Source organism: Palaemon carinicauda, chromosome 2 (genome assembly GCF_036898095.1).
Source record: "Palaemon carinicauda isolate YSFRI2023 chromosome 2, ASM3689809v2, whole genome shotgun sequence".
Taxonomy (NCBI): Eukaryota; Metazoa; Arthropoda; class Malacostraca; order Decapoda; family Palaemonidae; genus Palaemon; species Palaemon carinicauda.
Window position 1 is genome coordinate 44,733,313 of NC_090726.1, and position 17,502 is coordinate 44,750,814.

The window sequence follows — 17,502 nt, forward strand, 5'->3', positions numbered from 1 at the left end:
ATATGAATCTTTGGCTGAAATTCATTTCTAATATATGAATAGAAATTCATCAATAACAGTTTTTAGGATAACTTACAATAATCAAAACAAAAACAGTATTCCATATTCACGTCGGATAAATAATTTTTACTTAAGGTGTTGTGAAATTGGACTAAAATGAAAAAAATACATCAGACAAATTACATCTGCTTATAAAATGTCTTTCTTAAGTTTAATTTTTCCTTTTGAGGTACCTAAAAACCTTTAGTGTATATTAGGTAGAGCAAATTTTCTGAAAATACATAGCCTTTAAAATTTTTGTTTTGCATACACAAGGACATAGGGTAAGAGAAATTTTGTATAATAAAACTAAAACTATTTAAAACTTACTAAAGAAAGAATCTATGGTTATACAACTGTACCTATGGAGCCATACTTAGAATAACTAAATACAAAACCTTACATATTTCAAGTATAATACAAATAATTAAATTTCAAACATTACACTATCAATAGAGAGCTTACAATACTGAAACTAAAATTTACTTATAATATCCAATTTAACAATAATAAACATAAGCACTCAACTTCCAAATATGCATACTGTATAATTGGCTTGATAAAGACTCTTGAATCTTCTATAAAAGAAAAAATGGGGTCATCCACTAGGCCAGAAAAATAGTGACCATATTACTCTACTCAAAATAAACCTGTTAAATTTTTTACACTACCAGTATATCAGATATTTGACAAATAAATATACAGGAACAGCATTAATATTACCAGCACTGTTGGGTGGCCAAACAGCGATAAGAGGTAAAAACTGTTGGCAAGTGGCATAGATCACCTGCAATGAAGAAAACGTGCCAGGATTGGCCGGAATAAACACCCCTTTTTCATTGTTGGTTATAAAAGTCATTCCCACCTCATATACAAGTTTATTCTAAGATCCTTTATTCATAGATTGTAAATACAAAAAAATAACCACAATATATTTTACATTATTTATATTGATGTCAGTGATGGTTGCTAGGGTCTTCGGACAAAAGTCACTAAAACAAACCTTTACTTTAATTAAAGTCAAATGATCGTAAGAGCAGGAACGTCTGGAAAAGTTTGTATTACACATATAAATGTACAAAGCTTTTCCAGCCACCCATTGAGATACTGCTGCTAGAGAGTTATTGGGGCCTTTGACTGGCCAGACAGTACTATATTGGTTCCCTCACTCTGTTTATGATTCCTTTCTCCTTTGCCTACACATACACTGAATAGTCTGGCTTATTCTTTCCACATTTTCCTTTGTTCTCATACACCTGACAACACTGAGATTACTAAACAATTCCTCTTCACTCAAGGGGTTATTAACTACTGCAATGTATTTGTTCAGTGACTAATTTCCTCTTGGCAAAGGTAGAAGACTCTCTTTAGCTATGGTAAGCAGGTCTTCTAGGAGAAGGATATTCCAAAATCAAATCATTGTTTTCAAGTCTTGCGTAGTGCCATAGCCTCTGTACCATGGTCTTCCACTGTCTTGGAGTAGAGTTCTCTTGCTTAAGGGTACACTATTCTATCTTATCTCTCTCTCTCTTGTTTTGTTGAAGTTTTTATAGTCTCTACTACATATGAAAGATGAATTTTATTTTAGTTGTTCATTACTTCTCCTGTAGTTGATTTCTTAATTTTTTTCCTTATTTTTCCCCGTCAGAGCCCTTGGGCTTATAGCATCCTGCTTTTCCCTGTTGGAACCCCTGGGCTTATAGCATCCTGCTTTTCCAACTAGAGTTGTAACTTTGCTAGTAATAATAATAATATTCAAAAGCTCTTAGGTAAGTGTGCGAGTATGCAATCTGATCAGCTTCAGAAGTGCAAATCAAGATTGTGGTTCCTGTCATGAATGTAGGTTCGGGCATCAAAAGTTGTAGCTCCAGTCATAAAAGTAACTAATCAAATGGCCTGGCTATGAAGAATGAGGTCATACCTACTTGACGGAATGAATTTGGAGTTGAAGTGATGGTTGGCACGAAAGTGAGTATGTATGTTAAGATGGTTCCTGTTAGGGGCATGGGATTTCCCAAGTATAGTTCCATTCAAGAGCAATGCTCAAGCCGCAAATTCAAGTACTGAAGATTTTGTCAACAAAGAAATTGTACAGGTGGTGCTGAACCCAGATGCGTTCAAGGCTTCTTCCTATCCTGTATTTGTCACTTTCTCTAGCGTAACTTTAGGCTGGAACATTGCTCTGGAGTTTATCGTTGACAAAGCAGAAGAGTGATATAAAGAATATCTACCAGATACAAGGCGAGACATTGGATGCAGATCAGAAGCAACAATTTATGAATACAGTTGAAGAGTTGTATAATGAAAAAAGATAAAATACATACTATGGAATACACAAAATAATTATCAAATGTAATCAGGAATACAAGTAACAAAATAATTATCAAATGTAATCAGGAATACAGGTAACAAAATAATTCTCAAATGTAATCAGGAATACAGGTAACAAAATTTACAAATACCTGTATGGCAAAGTAATAAATGCAAAAAAGTAATATGCAAAAGAATTACCACAGGAGTTAATTTACCTATGTGACTGGTACACTGTAGTAAAAGTACAAAATAAAATTATAGAAAGAACAGAATTATCCTCTTGAAACACCAGGCCATAAAATGGTTGTAAATAAAAGTGGCAAAAATTGGCACATACAATACAGAGTACCAACAAGACTCTCTCAAACTACTGAAAAATTACTTACCTTAATTTCCTATCTAATTAAGAATACTATTTCATATGTCAATGATGGCTTCCATGGGCATTAAAATTATTCTTATGGATGAAACCCCTTCAATACCAAAGATAAACTCCCTAACCAAACACCACTCTTCTATCATAATGGTGAATGAAAATAAACACTATCAAAAATGGGTCAAGGAAAAATCTTGGCTGTAAGAATATGAAAAATAAAAGGGGTAACCTGGGCCCAGCCATGGGGGCGTCTTCCGGTCCCCGGCCTTATTTTTCCGGAGGAATGATGAGCTTGTGATTTACTTTGATGCATGAAATGGGTTATATGTAATGATTAGGTTAGTGGTAGGAAGAAATTATATATAAAATTTGAAAACAAATTATAGGACATTATATACTGTATCTTGCCAGTAAAAACGAGACTACTTAAATTTCATACCATGTAAATTTGAGTTACTCAGTTTAAAGAATTTACTGTATTTGCTTACCAAGTTAATCAAGAAATTATAGAAGGTGACCATACACATTTCAATTACTATCAAGTAGGAGTATATTCAGTACAATATTAAAGCTTCCTCTGTGGGAAAACAAGTTCACATACTCAATGAGCTAGCCATAGAGATAAAAGAGTGATTGAGAACAGATAATTCTTTGATTTCATAACATACAAGGGCATCATCTATTTAAAAATGGAATGCATCAACATAGATGGATATGTAACAAAAATGCCTAAATCATTATTAAGCAAATAACTCGGATTACATCATTGGCTAACTAAATTCAAATCAAACTTCTTACCAAAATGAGGTGATGTGCGAGACATCTTCAAGACAAGCCTGTGCAATTACCACCACGCCATGAGATTAAACGAGAGTGATCTTAAATCTAAGATCAAATGGATTGCATAGTACTGTACTTCTGATGACTAATTGCAAAAGCATAACGATATGAGGATAAGCAAATAACTCAACTAATGTATAAATATGTTGCAAGATACTAATACAAACAAAATACTAGAAATAACTTTCCCCATTTTCTTAAAAGGATATACTGTAATTCTCTGAGTTTTGGGGCCATCAGCCCCTTACTATAACTCTACTAAAGCAATGTCAGGTGAAATCTCAAAAAGTCGGTGCTTATGAAGAAGTATATATGCCTTGAGCGTGATAGAAAATTTACAGGTTTCCTCCACTCCATGAATGATAGAAAATACAGTTGATACAGAACTGGCCATAGTTTGAATCTCAATGTACATTGGAAAATTTGTAACGGTTTTTCACAACATTAGGGACTTCCTGGGTTGTTAATCTTGTTAATGGTGGGAACAATGACTTGGGTTCAACTGTAAATCACTGAAATAATAATTTTTACGAAATACAAACAACATGGTTTCACCATAAACCTCTTTTCTAAATCAGCTCACTCAAACAGAAGTACAATTACATTGTACTACTCAGACAAGAGTAATTAGGAACATAAAGACAGAATGTGAGATCATCAAAGAAATGTTAAAAAACTAAAAAAAAAAGATACGAAGATAGGAAAATGAACCCAAAATAATAACTACATCAAATCACTCGTGCCTACAGACAATATGATCTATTTCAACAAGTCCCTTTATAGTAAATTTCCATTGGCAAAAACATTATCTGGATCAAAATATTTCTTAATAGCCTTTAAAGCTCCAAGACTAGGTTCCGAGTAGGTTTGGCTCATAAACTGACGACGGATTTTCCCAACGCCATGATGATGGGAGATGCTTCCTCCGCAGGCCAATATCTCATTACGGGCATTCCCCTGAAATGATTTCAATTCTCTTTACAAACAAGTCTTATAAATAAAAGCATTTCACCAGTCTTAATTCAACTACTTCACTTAATATTACCTATCAGTTTTAGCAAACACAATAAATCTATTCATTCTAACCAATTATTTGTTTTTCTGTGTTCCCAAAATTGTCCTGGATGCTTTAGTCTCAGTTCAGTTGAAGTGGAAACATAGCAATCCATTGGAAATGTTTACAATCAAGCAATCTCATGGGTCTCAACAGCATATAGAATTTTCCTTTGTGTTATCCTATGACCATGAGCTGTTGTGTAATCCTATCCTTACCTTTAAAACAGGTAAGATCTCACCAAGTTGGATTCAAGCACTTCGGAAACCTCCATCAGTTACTATGGATCTGACGAGTAAGGAATGATCTTTGTGTTTCAGTCTCATACAGTACCGTGAGATGTACTTGCATGTGGACAAGACTGACTTTTTAGCCTATTTTGTGTACAGTATTACAATACAACACTGTACAGTACATGCTCACATGTCATGCGACGACACCAAATCTTGTTTCCACACATACACCACATATTGTGCAAGTTTTATTTATGCTACATTGCACTAGGCTATGCTACCTTACAATCCCAAATTTTCTTTTATTACCTTACTTCTACCTCCCTCTGCCAGATCTTAAAAAAACCTGTACAGCTGTCCCGTAACATTCACAAATTTGATTATAGTACAGTGTTTATAAGGAGCCCTATGAATTCCTCAAAGTAATAATTCTGGGTATTAATAGGATTCCAAATTATATAACAGTAAACAGAGGACACCATTATAACACAAGAGCTTGAAAATTAACATAAATAACAGTATGTGTCTTCAATGTATAGCTTGCTCTCCTAAAAATGAATTGCCAGAGATATTACAGTGGCTAAGCCTATAAGGTATATTTGCCTCACCATTAGCTCTCAAGAACTTAGAGACTTGTGATTGCAATCCTAGAGAGCTCTTTATTATTCCTCAAATACCTGCTTCGTCAACAAGATCCCAAGTCTTTGTTCAACATAAGGAAAATGAATCTCACCTCATTTATGATCATAGCATTCTTTGACTAGAGCAAGCACTCCTAGCAACTCTAAAAGGGAGGCACCCTCCTATTTATGTGAAGGTTTTTTCCTTTGGGCACTTAGGGAAGGTCTTGGAGTAGAGATCATTAAATCTTTAAGCCATTGCTGCTACTTAACCCTTTTACCCCCAAAGGACGTACTGGTACGTTTCACAAAACTCATCCCTTTACCCCCATGGACGTACCGGTACGTCCTTGCAAAAAACTGCTATTTAAATTTTTTTTTGCATATTTTTGATAATTTTTTGAGAAACTTCAGGCATTTTCCAAGAGAATGAAACCAACCTGACCTCTCTATGACGAAAATTAAGGCTGTTAGAGCAATTTAAAAAAAAATATACTGCAAAATGTGCTTGAAAAAAAATAACCCCTGGGGGTTAAGGGTTGCAAATTTCCAAATAGCCTGGGGGTAGAAGGGTTAAAAATTCCTTTGGTTCATAGCTTCCTGCACAGGTACTCCATGGTATGTGATTGCCAAGCTGTAAGGTTCAGAGATAAGAGAGGAAGGAGCATGTTGCTACCTTCTGGATTGAATCCTTGGCTACCATGGAGGGTGTAGTGCCTGAGTGAAATATCTACACATAATGAAGGGTATTTCAAGACCCTATGAGCAGAGCTGTAGAAACCTCTTTGGCTTATAACTTTTACCATTTGTTCTAAGAAATTCCTTCATAGCTTAGGTAAAAGTTGTAAAGGGAAGCTTGAAAGGTATAAATGAACCTTTTGTCCTGTCAAAAGTATCTTTCTTAGGCTTGGTCTCTTGAGACTCCTTTCTTCACTTCTACCCCTAAATTAAAGAAAATTACTGTATATGTTACAGTAATTTATCAATAGTAAGCTGTATATTTTCTTAAATTATATTATATATACAGACATAAATGTATGAATATATATACAGTATGTTATGCATATAAAGCCGTAAAAACCGACTTATGTCGCACTGTAAGAACAGATCTCTTTCGTAACTTGATAACCTCCGGAAGTAGTGCTAGCTGAAGAGATTTAAGCAGCTCTGGCTAAAAGCATGGTTCATTCAGCTACTTCAATCCTTTAAACTGCACAAGAGAGGAAAGCTAGAACCCTGGGTGCACAGTTAGCAGCAATTGACTAGCTTTAGATACAAAAGTAAAATTAGAAGAGAAATAAAACCTCTAAAATAAGGTCTTGTAAGAACAAAACAAATTCTTGGGACATATGAATGTGCAGGCAAACACATGTGGATGCACAAAAAAGGATCCTGTAGGCTGTTGCAGATCCTACAAACTTGCCTTCTCACAGACCCTACCAGTAGACTGATATTTTCTTCTTTTTTTACCATAGAATGAAGCATCTGGGAATAGTTGTAGTATGGAAAAGCAATTATAAACAATAGTCTAATTAATAATACTCGGAAACAGTAACTATATATTCTTAAATGAATTACACAAAGACAATGATATAGTTCGTCTCAACTACTGTACAAAAATCTATCACTTTCATTAAACAAAAATGACAATAGCATAATAGCTAGTATGGACAAATAATGAAAAATAAACTAAGTTGATTAAATATTCATTCTGCTTTTAAATTCTAAAATATACAAAGAATTTCTTAGCTTCATATTTCTGGTATGTTATTTTGAATCAAACTTCAAATTTCCATTAAAAACAGTTTGCCTTAACTAGATAAAACTTACCTCAATTGTTTCATAAACATGTACAGGGTCTGAAAGTCCACGATAGTTAAACGCGAAGTAAAAGTAAACACAAGCACCAGCATCGTATGTCTGCGTCACTCGGCAGGTCACAAATGTGTGTTTGATACCCCTTTCTGAAAATAAATAATGGTAAATGAAAATATATTGAATTTCATAAACTAATTTTACACAATTATCATCGTTAGATTATCATCACGCTACTAATGAGGGATTTACCAGCCCCATAAGTTAAGTTGAGTCCCTTGTCATGTTGGGAGGAACGTAAAGAGGAGAGGTCCCCTTTTTTGTTTCATTTGTTTGATGTCGGCTACCCCCAAAATTGGGGGAAGTGCCTTGGTATATGTATGTATAAGTTAAATTTCGCTCTTATAGAGCTGGCCACAAATGACGCTATAACTGCAAGTATAAAAATGCGAAAGGAAAAAATTAAAACAATATTTTATTCTTGATATGATACTCACCTTTACAGTCCATTTTGATGCGATGTTTAACATTATGGCAGAGGGTTTGTACACGATCCCAAGGGACTGAGGTTTCAAAGGACTCTGCTACAATGCCGTAGTCAAAACCCAAGTCCTGAAGTCAACAAAAAAAAATAATTTATGCAACTTGAAATTATTCACCATAGTATAATGCATATCAAACCTAACACATTCTCTACCAATACTAATGGTACATTCTTAATTACTTCCAATAACAATTCAGTGATCTAGTGAACACAAAATTACTACAAGTGGAGTATAATCTAGATAAAAAATTTAATACTTAGCAGGTACACTTTCTGACTCAAACAGAAAATACACAAATAAAAATCAAAACCATTTGATTTTTATCATCTCATCCAGATTTTTATAACTATTGGATGTAATTCAAGTAATGACATTATTACTATACGTATAATTGGTCCCACGGTATATAAATTACAAAAATTCTATCTCAATTTTCATATTACATGCCCCAGTAGTTACCCACAGCTAAGAGTTTAATCAGATTGTCACCCCTTCTAATAGATTCATGACAAACTATCCCTTCCAAGGGGTTAACATATGAAATGAGTGTTTTTCAGTCTCATGTGATTTTTGGACTGTCTGCCTAAATTGCTATATGGTCCATGTCCTTCATCTTTATTCTTTTAGAATGATTTCTTCAACATTCCAGTTTACCACAATCCTCAGATCGTAGCAAAATGAGACAATCCAATCATGATCCTTTAGCAACTGCCTCTTTAAGAAGGCCAAGATCAACCAGTCACTAATTTCAGAGGAATAACTTTAGAGATAGAGAGAAGAACGAGTGACATTTTCTTTAGGTTTATAATCCCTACTCATTGATGTATTTATTATAAAATATTTCAAAAAGGCCTCCGAGTCACAGCTAGAGGCTTTTAGGGTTTAAATAAAGAACTCTTCATGAAAAAAAAAAAAAAATGACGTATAGCAAGGGGCAGAAAACAATGCAGCTGGGAGCCAATAGGTGACTACCATTATCATTATCTATAGTAAGCCAAGTAGGGCCCACTGTAACCTGCTATAAGAGGAATAGGTGATTTTAAAACTAGGGTTTGTATATTGTAAAAATTTGCAATGCACTAAGGTATGCTATTACAAATGCTAAGCCTGTAGGTGTGAGAACATGCCATACTTACCCTAATATATGCTATCACAAATGTAAGCATGTAGCCTCTTTGCCCATTCGCATCTCCAGCTGGGATACCACCATTATTCAACGCTATGTCGTATAAACGCTTTTCTTGTGCGACAACTTCTTGTTCTGATCCTATAGGGAGATAAATTATATTGCTATAAAAACTTGGGAAAACTATGCAAAACACAGTACACTTTGTGTAAAAATTTATCAGTAATAATAATAATAATAGAAAATTTTATTCCCAAAATAAACTTTCAGAAGTCTTCCCAAATATCATTGAAAATATATGAAATACTGCATACAATTTATTATTCTTAAAGAATATGCCATGCTATCTACTCAAAAGTATGTAATCTTCCAATCTTCCCTAAACTTTTAAGACAAAGTAGCATTTACCTTGCAGTGTTCATGTTCACAATGCAATTCCATTAATACAGCACGTATAATTTTCTATTTCTAATGGCATTGGTCCATAATGTACTAAAATGTTAGAGCACTGTTGTTTAAGGAAAAGGGATTTCTTGTTGAGCCACCCCATGCCACTAAGATTGTTTTTATTCATCACTTGTGTGGCAAACATGTTTGTTAACACCAGTCTTCACATCTCTAAAAATCTTCCAGTGGCTCAAGGATTTAAGGGATCACACTAGCCCAATTACTTACCTTTAGTAAGTGGGCTAGTCAGCCATGACCTTCTGCCTGCCTGGATTACACCTGGCTGACAACATGACAGTGGCAAACTGCCAGCTCATGTAGCTGATAAGCTAACAAGCAGAGGCAGGAAGACCATACCTCCCTGCTTGTTGATATGAACTGTAAAAGTGATGCTCATCTGCACCTTCAAATGACTACTTTAGGTGTTGAATATTTGCTGAACCAAGGATGCCATCCAAATTTCCAAAATATTGATATGCATACACACTGAATAATTTGTCATTCCAGGAGTACTCCCTAGCAGTACCAGCTGAACTCGGTTGAGTCCCTTGTTAGGCTGGAGGAAAGTAGAGAGTAGAGGTCCCCTTTTTTGTTTTGTTTCATTTGTTGATGTCGGCTACCCCACAAAATTGGGGGAAGTGCCTTGGTATATGTATGTAGGAGTACTTCCGACATTGTATCAATGCTTTTGAAAGTAAGAGCATCTCTTGCATGCAATGGGTGAAGGGGAAAACCTGGAGCACTCGAACATGGAGGTAGCGCCTTTCCTGTCCATCCTTCAAACAGGTTCATCAGTTACTTCCCGCAGTAAAGCACAGGATGTGTTAAGGACTTAAAATAGGCAACGCTGGTACTTCAGATACCAGAGAAGCAAACAAGTGAAGTTCCCCAAGAGGAACAAGTTTCTATAAGCATTATAGGTAACCAACGACGACCTCCAAAGACTCAGCGAGTAGCTCCAAACAAAACAAGAACTTTACTAATACCTTTCTGAACTTCCCAACTCTAGTCTACAGGACAGACTTTTGCTTCTCCCATACCAATCAGCATGCCCACACATTCTTTGCAATGCTATTTCAAAATTCAATAAAGACAACTGTACTGTACCTTCAAAGAGCAATGTAGCAACACACATGGTGTTGATATCAAATCCCCTAATGCGAGTAAGGTACATCTTCTTAATTCCATCAGTAAGAAGGCCCATAATTCCAGAGGGTGGTTTCAAGGCATGACCTGCAAAAGCATGTGATTTCAACAAAAGTAAAACACGTTATCATTATAATAATAACATACATGGAGCTATCATTTATATGGAGCTATAATTATTATTCTCAAACCCTTTTTGAAATTTACTCATTCTTATTTCCTTAATGAGATCTCTGCAGGCTCTCACAACCTAGATACAGTATGAAAAATTCTAGTAAATTGTGAATTTTTTTCAACAAAACATGTCAGAATTTTCAAATCTCATATAGTTAGTCAAAAGGTTTTTCCAATAAAAAAACTATTTTCCCTAATATTATACTGTATACAATTCCTAAAATATACAACAATTGGGTATATGTAAATATTTAAAAGCTCCAGCTAAAATTTTCCGATTGTACCTTTCACTTTTCTTTCTTTTCTGTCGCTACAATGATTTACTGTATAGTCATCTCTCCATTCCATTTTTTTACATTATTTCTAAGCACCTCCCCTCTAAGCTTCTCTCTCCAAGCATGCTTGTGCAGTATGGACATTTACAGCGAAAAAACTAAAAAATATTTCATCTTCTTTCCTTTCAATAGACTTAGGCCTCTATAGTCAATTTCTTTTAGTGATGCAGATTTGCACCGAATCGCAGCGGTGCCCTTTTAGCTCGGAAAAGTTTCCTGATCGCTGATTGGTTGGACGAGATAATTTTAACCAATCAGCGATCAGGAAACTACTTTTCCGAGCTAAAAGGGCACCGCTGTGAGTCGGTGCAAATCTGCATCGCTAAAAGAAATGGACTATAGTATAGTATAAGAGGTCCTGTCAGTTTGCATATACTCAAACTTATAATCATCAGCACCTAGTGTTTGCATTATCACGTAAAAAGATAAACATCAGTGCAAATTTATACTAAATTTAACCAGTTATAATAAATTTTCATATTACCTTTAAAAAGGCAACCAAGTCAAGTAGGGTGCTCCCAAATGATGAGCTCTTAAACAAGAAAACTAGGGAAAGATAGAGTAAAAACTGGGCAGCTATTTAGAAACAGACCAGTAGGAATTAATGAAAGTAAAAGATTGAAAGCATTGCAGCTGGGATAAAAGGAACACTGCAAAAATATCAGTACCATTCAGTGTGCCATGCAAGATACAAAAAAGCAATGAGTAAAGAAAAATTTACGATTCTATTAGCTAAACCGTTAGTATAGATATTTGTATCACTTACCAAACTTGAATTGCTCATTGTCTAAAAGTCTAATAGAAGCAGGCTGGCAACGATGAAAAGCCACCTCTCTCATGCAATTAACACCCATAGTAAAATTGGGGAACACGATTGAACCGTAATGTTGGACTTGTGGCACAGGACGTATCTTCAACGTTACTTCGGTGATAACTCCTAGAGTGCCTGTTAATATAAAAAAAAGGAATTCTCCTATATTCATAACACAATACTCATTACAGCATTTACTGTATAAAACAGTATACAGTATATTATTTGTAAAGGCACTTGTATTTCCTTGTACTATTTTTACATTACAGTGGTTGAATTCATTTTAAAAAGTACTGGTCAAATTAAAACAAAGACCACAAATAAAGTTTAAGTCTCAGAAGGTTTGGCTAAGTTATGATTTCTTCCCAAGAATTCAAAATGAGATCCAGGAATTCTGGGAACAATTATGGTTGGAGCTTGCATGGGAAGAGTAAAGGTAAAGTAAGGCCTTTGGAAAATGATATTAGATAACTGAAATACCAGCGAATATACCCCTTATTTCTTTATACTTTATAGATAAAATAAATATTCTTAGTCTAGATAAGAAATACATAAAAAGCAAATTATGTTCATAGTTATAAAGTACAACACTAAATACAAGAATGCAATCACAGTTATATAATAGCAATTACAAGACAGGGCCAGATAAAAAGGACAAAAAGGAATGCCAGTATTACACAAGGGCTTGAAAATTCACACATATACAATAGTACCAATCTCCTTAACTCACTCCCCATTGATAAGTAACTGCAAATGCTATTCTATATAACTCTCATATAACTGTGAATATCTGTCATACATATTTCTGTCAAGGCACAGTGCTCTATTAGTGATACTGTATACGCTTAAAAGAGTCTGCATTGTTCTTGGGCTGATCTGTGGTGCCCCTTTCTCTAGATGGTTTGAGTTATTTAGGTTTTAAGTGCTTCATAGGAGAGCCAGGTTGAAAAAACTGGTGCTGTTCTGTTAAACAAGTGAATATTCAAACTTTATGTAATTATTGATTTAGCTTCCAGTTAAGCCGTATCCACTATTATACAATTACGAATGATCTCCTGTGCTTGCTGTTATACAACTGTGAATACTACAAAAGCCCAAAATATTACTTAACCCTTTTACCCCCAAGCTATTTCGAACTTTCCAACCCTTTACCCCTTGGCGTTTTTTTTTTAAGCACATTTTGCAATATATTTTTTTTAAATTGCTATAACAGCCTTAATTTTTGTCATAGAGAGGTCAGGTTGGTCTCATTCTTTTGGAAAATCCCTGAAGTTTCTCATAAAGTTATCAACAATATGCAAAAAAAATGTATAAAGCAGTTTTTTGCAGGACGTACTGGTACGTCCATGGGGGTAAAGGGATGAGTTTTGTGAAACATACCAGTACGTCCTTTGGGGGTTAAAAGGTTAAAAGATTTTTTCTGGCCTCCACCATGAACAATCAAATCTGCAAATACTTAGGGATAACCGCATGCTGCTGTAACTATGTATTTGTCTCCATTCTATATCCAAGATCAGCGAATTTCATATAAATTATTTAAACCTTGTAGCTGGAAAATATTTCATGAAGGTTTACCCATAGAACCCTTCACATTTCTAGTCATTTACACTTATATCTGACACCATTCTGAATTCCAACCTCCTGAGTCATAGTAACTCAATCCCCCAAAGTTGTTAGATGGTTCCTTTTGGTCTAATATAGTATGGTTGTTTAACCCTTTTACCCCCGGGCTATTTGCAACTTTCCAACCCTTAACCCCCAGGGGGTTATTTTTTTCCCCGCACATTTTGCAGTATATTTATTTTAAATTGCTCTGGCTGCCTTAATTTTTGTCATAGAGAAGTCAGGTTGGTCTCATTCTCTTGGAAAATGCCTGAATTTTCTCAAAAAATTATCAAAAATATGAAAAAATAAATTTTTATAGCATTTTTTTGCAAGGACGTACCAGTACGTCCATGGGGGTAAAGGGATGGCTTTTATGAAACGTACCAGTACGTCTTTTGGGGGTAAAAGGGTTAATCTAGCACAATTATCTGATGGTTTAAATTAACCCAAAGTACTGTGAGAGATCAATGGCCCACAATGGTATAAAAAATTGTTTTCTGTTCGTTAATGATTACTTGATTACCTAACATTTTTTAGCACCAAATGAGTCTAGATAATAATCATTTCAATGACAACAATATAAGTACTTTTTAAATAATTAAGGATACCTCTTCTCTGGTGCTTAAAGACTGCATCACCTTAGATAACCTCTTCTACCAGTACTTTTGTCTGATTCTCCATTACTAATAAAAAACTAATTTAGATCAGGGGGATAAGGCAAAATAATTTTTTTTATCTAATACGTCCATGACTCTTTTAAAATTATAAACCTTATTATTTGTGATATACTTTGCTTTTGACATGAAAAAGTTAATATAATTAATAAAAAAAATTAATGAAAAGAAAGGTAAGTTACAGTAAAATGAGGGATAAAATGACATTGTTTCTTGTAATCTTATCCTGGTGAAAATTCACTGCAATGAGAAATAACCACATCTAACCGAAGATATGTAAATAATCTGAAAGGAAAAAAAAAAATAATGCATGCAATATTACAACTTGAGAATCACAATAACTACAGTATACCTTCTGAACCCATAATGAAATGCTGCACATCAGGACCAGCCGATACCCTGGGACCGGCAGTGTAACGCTCGACAGTCCCTCTGGGAGTTACTACTTTGACTTGTACGACAAGGTCTTCGATATTTCCATAGATATTCTTCTTCATTCCCGAGGCTCTTGTCGCGACCCATCCACCAAGACTGCAAAGGAGAAGTTATTTAGCATTTTTCAGACTGATTGGATTTGAATTTTTAGAATTTAGGAATAGTGGCTGTCTGCTAAAGAAGGTGATGAATGCAAGAGTTGATGGGAGAAGTACAAGAGGAAGGCCAAGGTTTGGGTGGATGGATGGAGTGAAGGAAGCTCTGGGTGATAGGAGGATAGATGTAAGAGAGGCAAGAGCGCGTTAGAAATAGGAATGAATGGCGAGCGATTGTGATGCAGTTCCGGTAGGCCCTGCTGCTTCCTCCGATGCCTTAGATGACCGCGGAGGTAGCAGCAGTAGGGGATTCAGCATTATGAAGCTTCATCTGTGGTGGATAATGTGGGAGGGTGGGCTGTGACACCCTAGCAGAACCAGCTAAAATCGGTTGAGTCCCTTGTTAGGCTGGGAGGAACGTAGAGAGTAGAGGTCCCCTTTTTGTTTTGTTTCATTTGTTGATGTCGGCTACCCCCCAAAATTGGGGGAAGTGCCTTGGTATATGTATGTATGTAGGAATAGTGGCACAGCACTGAGCCCAGTGAGGCCATTCAACAGCAAAGTGCAACCATGAGAAAACCCTGCTGTGCTCTACGAAGTGAAAGTTGAATGAGGTTAGACAGTAAGATGGAAGAAAAGAAGACAATGGAAAAAATCCTGATGGATAGAGTGGTATAGCTATGGCCGAATAAACACTGCAAAATCATTCAAGTAATGCCAACAGAGCTCCATACGAGGTGCACTGACAGCACTAACTCCCTAAAAAGAACATTTAGACTGACTTTTATAAGATATAGCTTGCAAACAATTTAAATAAGTATTAAATACAAAAATAAAATCAATCCCCTTTACACTGTTTCATCTAACTTTACGTCTATTTCTACCGGACTTTACATCGGTTTCTATGTCCCACAACAACGACGAGGTGCTGTACTATACGGAACTGTACTTCGAATAGAAGCTAATTAATGTAGGTATCTGGTTTATAAATACAGTATTATTAGTAGGTTAAGTACTTTCTAGTGCTCAATTTATGTAGTATAGGTATAAGGAACATATAAGTCACTTTACATGGGGGAAACCAGACCCACATTAAAAAGCAATTAACCCTTTTACCCACAAAGGACGTACTGGTACGTTTCACAAAAGCCATCCCTTTACCCCCATGGACGTACCGGTACGTCCTTGCAGAAAAATGCTATAAAAAAATTTTTTTTCATATTTTTGATAATTTTTTGAGAAAATTCAGGCATTTTCCAAGAAAATGAGACCAACCTGACCTCTCTTTGACAAAAATTAAGCCTGTTAGAGCAATTTAAAAAAAGTATACTGCAAAATGTGATGGGATAAAAATAACCCCATGGGGGTTAAGGGTTGGAAATTTCCAAATAGCCCGGGGGTAAAAGGGTTAACGACGTACAATGAGGCATTACTGTAATGCAACATGGACCCCTGGTGAAAACAATGAACAAAGTCAAGGATAAATTTAAAACGAATTAGAAACCATGCAAAGTACATACTGTGCTGAAAATGTATCTGACATGTCACACCTTCCTGGAATATGGTACCTCAGTTTACCACAATAATTACCTAGAAAATTCATAAGAGTCCGGTTCATGACCAGTAACATAACCTCTTGCTTTTAGCTGACGTTCCAAATCTTGACCGATGATGCCAGACTCGATTCTTGCAGTCAGGTTCTTTTCATCAACCCACAATATACGGCGCTAAAAAGGAAAATGATAAGATGTATAAATTATTTCTTTCAGTAATGACACATCACAGTTACGTTCTATATTTCATATGCTAACTATAGTCAATTTCTTTTAGCGATGCAGATTTGCACCGACTCGCAGCGGTGCCCTTTTAGCTCGGAAAAGTTTCCTGATCGCTGATTGGTTGGACGAGATAATTCTAACCAATCAGCGATCAGGAAACTTTTCCGAGCTAAAAGGGCACCGCTGCGAGTCGGTGCAAATCTACCTCAATAAAAGAAATAGACTATAGTAAGTTACGATACATAATTCAGTACAAAGAACAAACAAAAATTGGAAATTTTTCAGTCGCAATGTAACATATTTGGGATGTATTTGAAGAATAGTATTTCTTTTTTGATAAAACCAAAGTTTTAAAACTGTACTCTCCAAATTTAGCATAATTCAACAATTAACAAAGGTCATCCACCATCAAGAGCTATTGCATGAGCTCTACAGTATGACATATGATCCTCATATCATTGACTGACTGTAAGTGAAAGAACTGCCCTTTTGGGGTAGGTTGTGAGATAGGATATGATTATTTAAGAAGGGTATGTCTAAGACTGATTAACTGCAAAATCCAAATATAGTATCATAAAAATGAAACAATTTTTGAAAACATAATGCAAGCTATATACAAAATGTTATTTTCATTAGTAAAATAAATTTTTGAATATACTTACCCGATGATCATATAGCTGTCAGCTCTGCTGCCCGACAGAAAAACCTACGGGCGGAATACGCCAGCGATCGCTATACAGGTGGGGGTGTACATCAACAGCGCCATCTGTCAAGTAGGTACTCAAGTACTCGATGTCAACACAGAACCAATTTTCTCCTCGGTCCACTGGGTCTCTATTGGGGAGGACGGGTGGGTCCTTTAATTTATGATCATCGGGTAAGTATATTCAAAAATTTATTTTACTAATGAAAATAACATTTTTCAATATTAAACTTACCCGATGATCATATAGCTGATTCACACCCAGGGGGGTGGGTAGAGACCAGCATTACATGTTGACATTATTATGAGCTAAGTATTCCGTATTTCATTTTAGCAGT

The 17,502-nt window shown here is 35.4% G+C and overlaps 1 protein-coding gene across 1 annotated transcript in view; it reads right to left on the bottom strand.

Annotated features, from left to right (window-relative positions):
- Positions 1-1,434: 1,434 nt before the first annotated feature.
- The window catches only part of LOC137624496 (alkyldihydroxyacetonephosphate synthase, peroxisomal-like), a 32,351-nt gene continuing 16,283 nt past the window's right edge, over positions 1,435-17,502 (bottom strand). Inside the window, exons 6-13 of the mRNA XM_068355302.1 lie at positions 16,274-16,410; positions 14,506-14,684; positions 11,830-12,009; positions 10,516-10,641; positions 8,972-9,102; positions 7,788-7,902; positions 7,306-7,439; positions 1,435-4,525 (exon numbers count right to left, since the gene is read on the bottom strand). Of these exons, the coding sequence (XP_068211403.1) occupies positions 4,346-4,525; positions 7,306-7,439; positions 7,788-7,902; positions 8,972-9,102; positions 10,516-10,641; positions 11,830-12,009; positions 14,506-14,684; positions 16,274-16,410 (1,182 nt within the window). The 3' untranslated portion in view covers positions 1,435-4,345. The remainder of the gene's footprint in view (positions 4,526-7,305; positions 7,440-7,787; positions 7,903-8,971; positions 9,103-10,515; positions 10,642-11,829; positions 12,010-14,505; positions 14,685-16,273; positions 16,411-17,502) is intronic.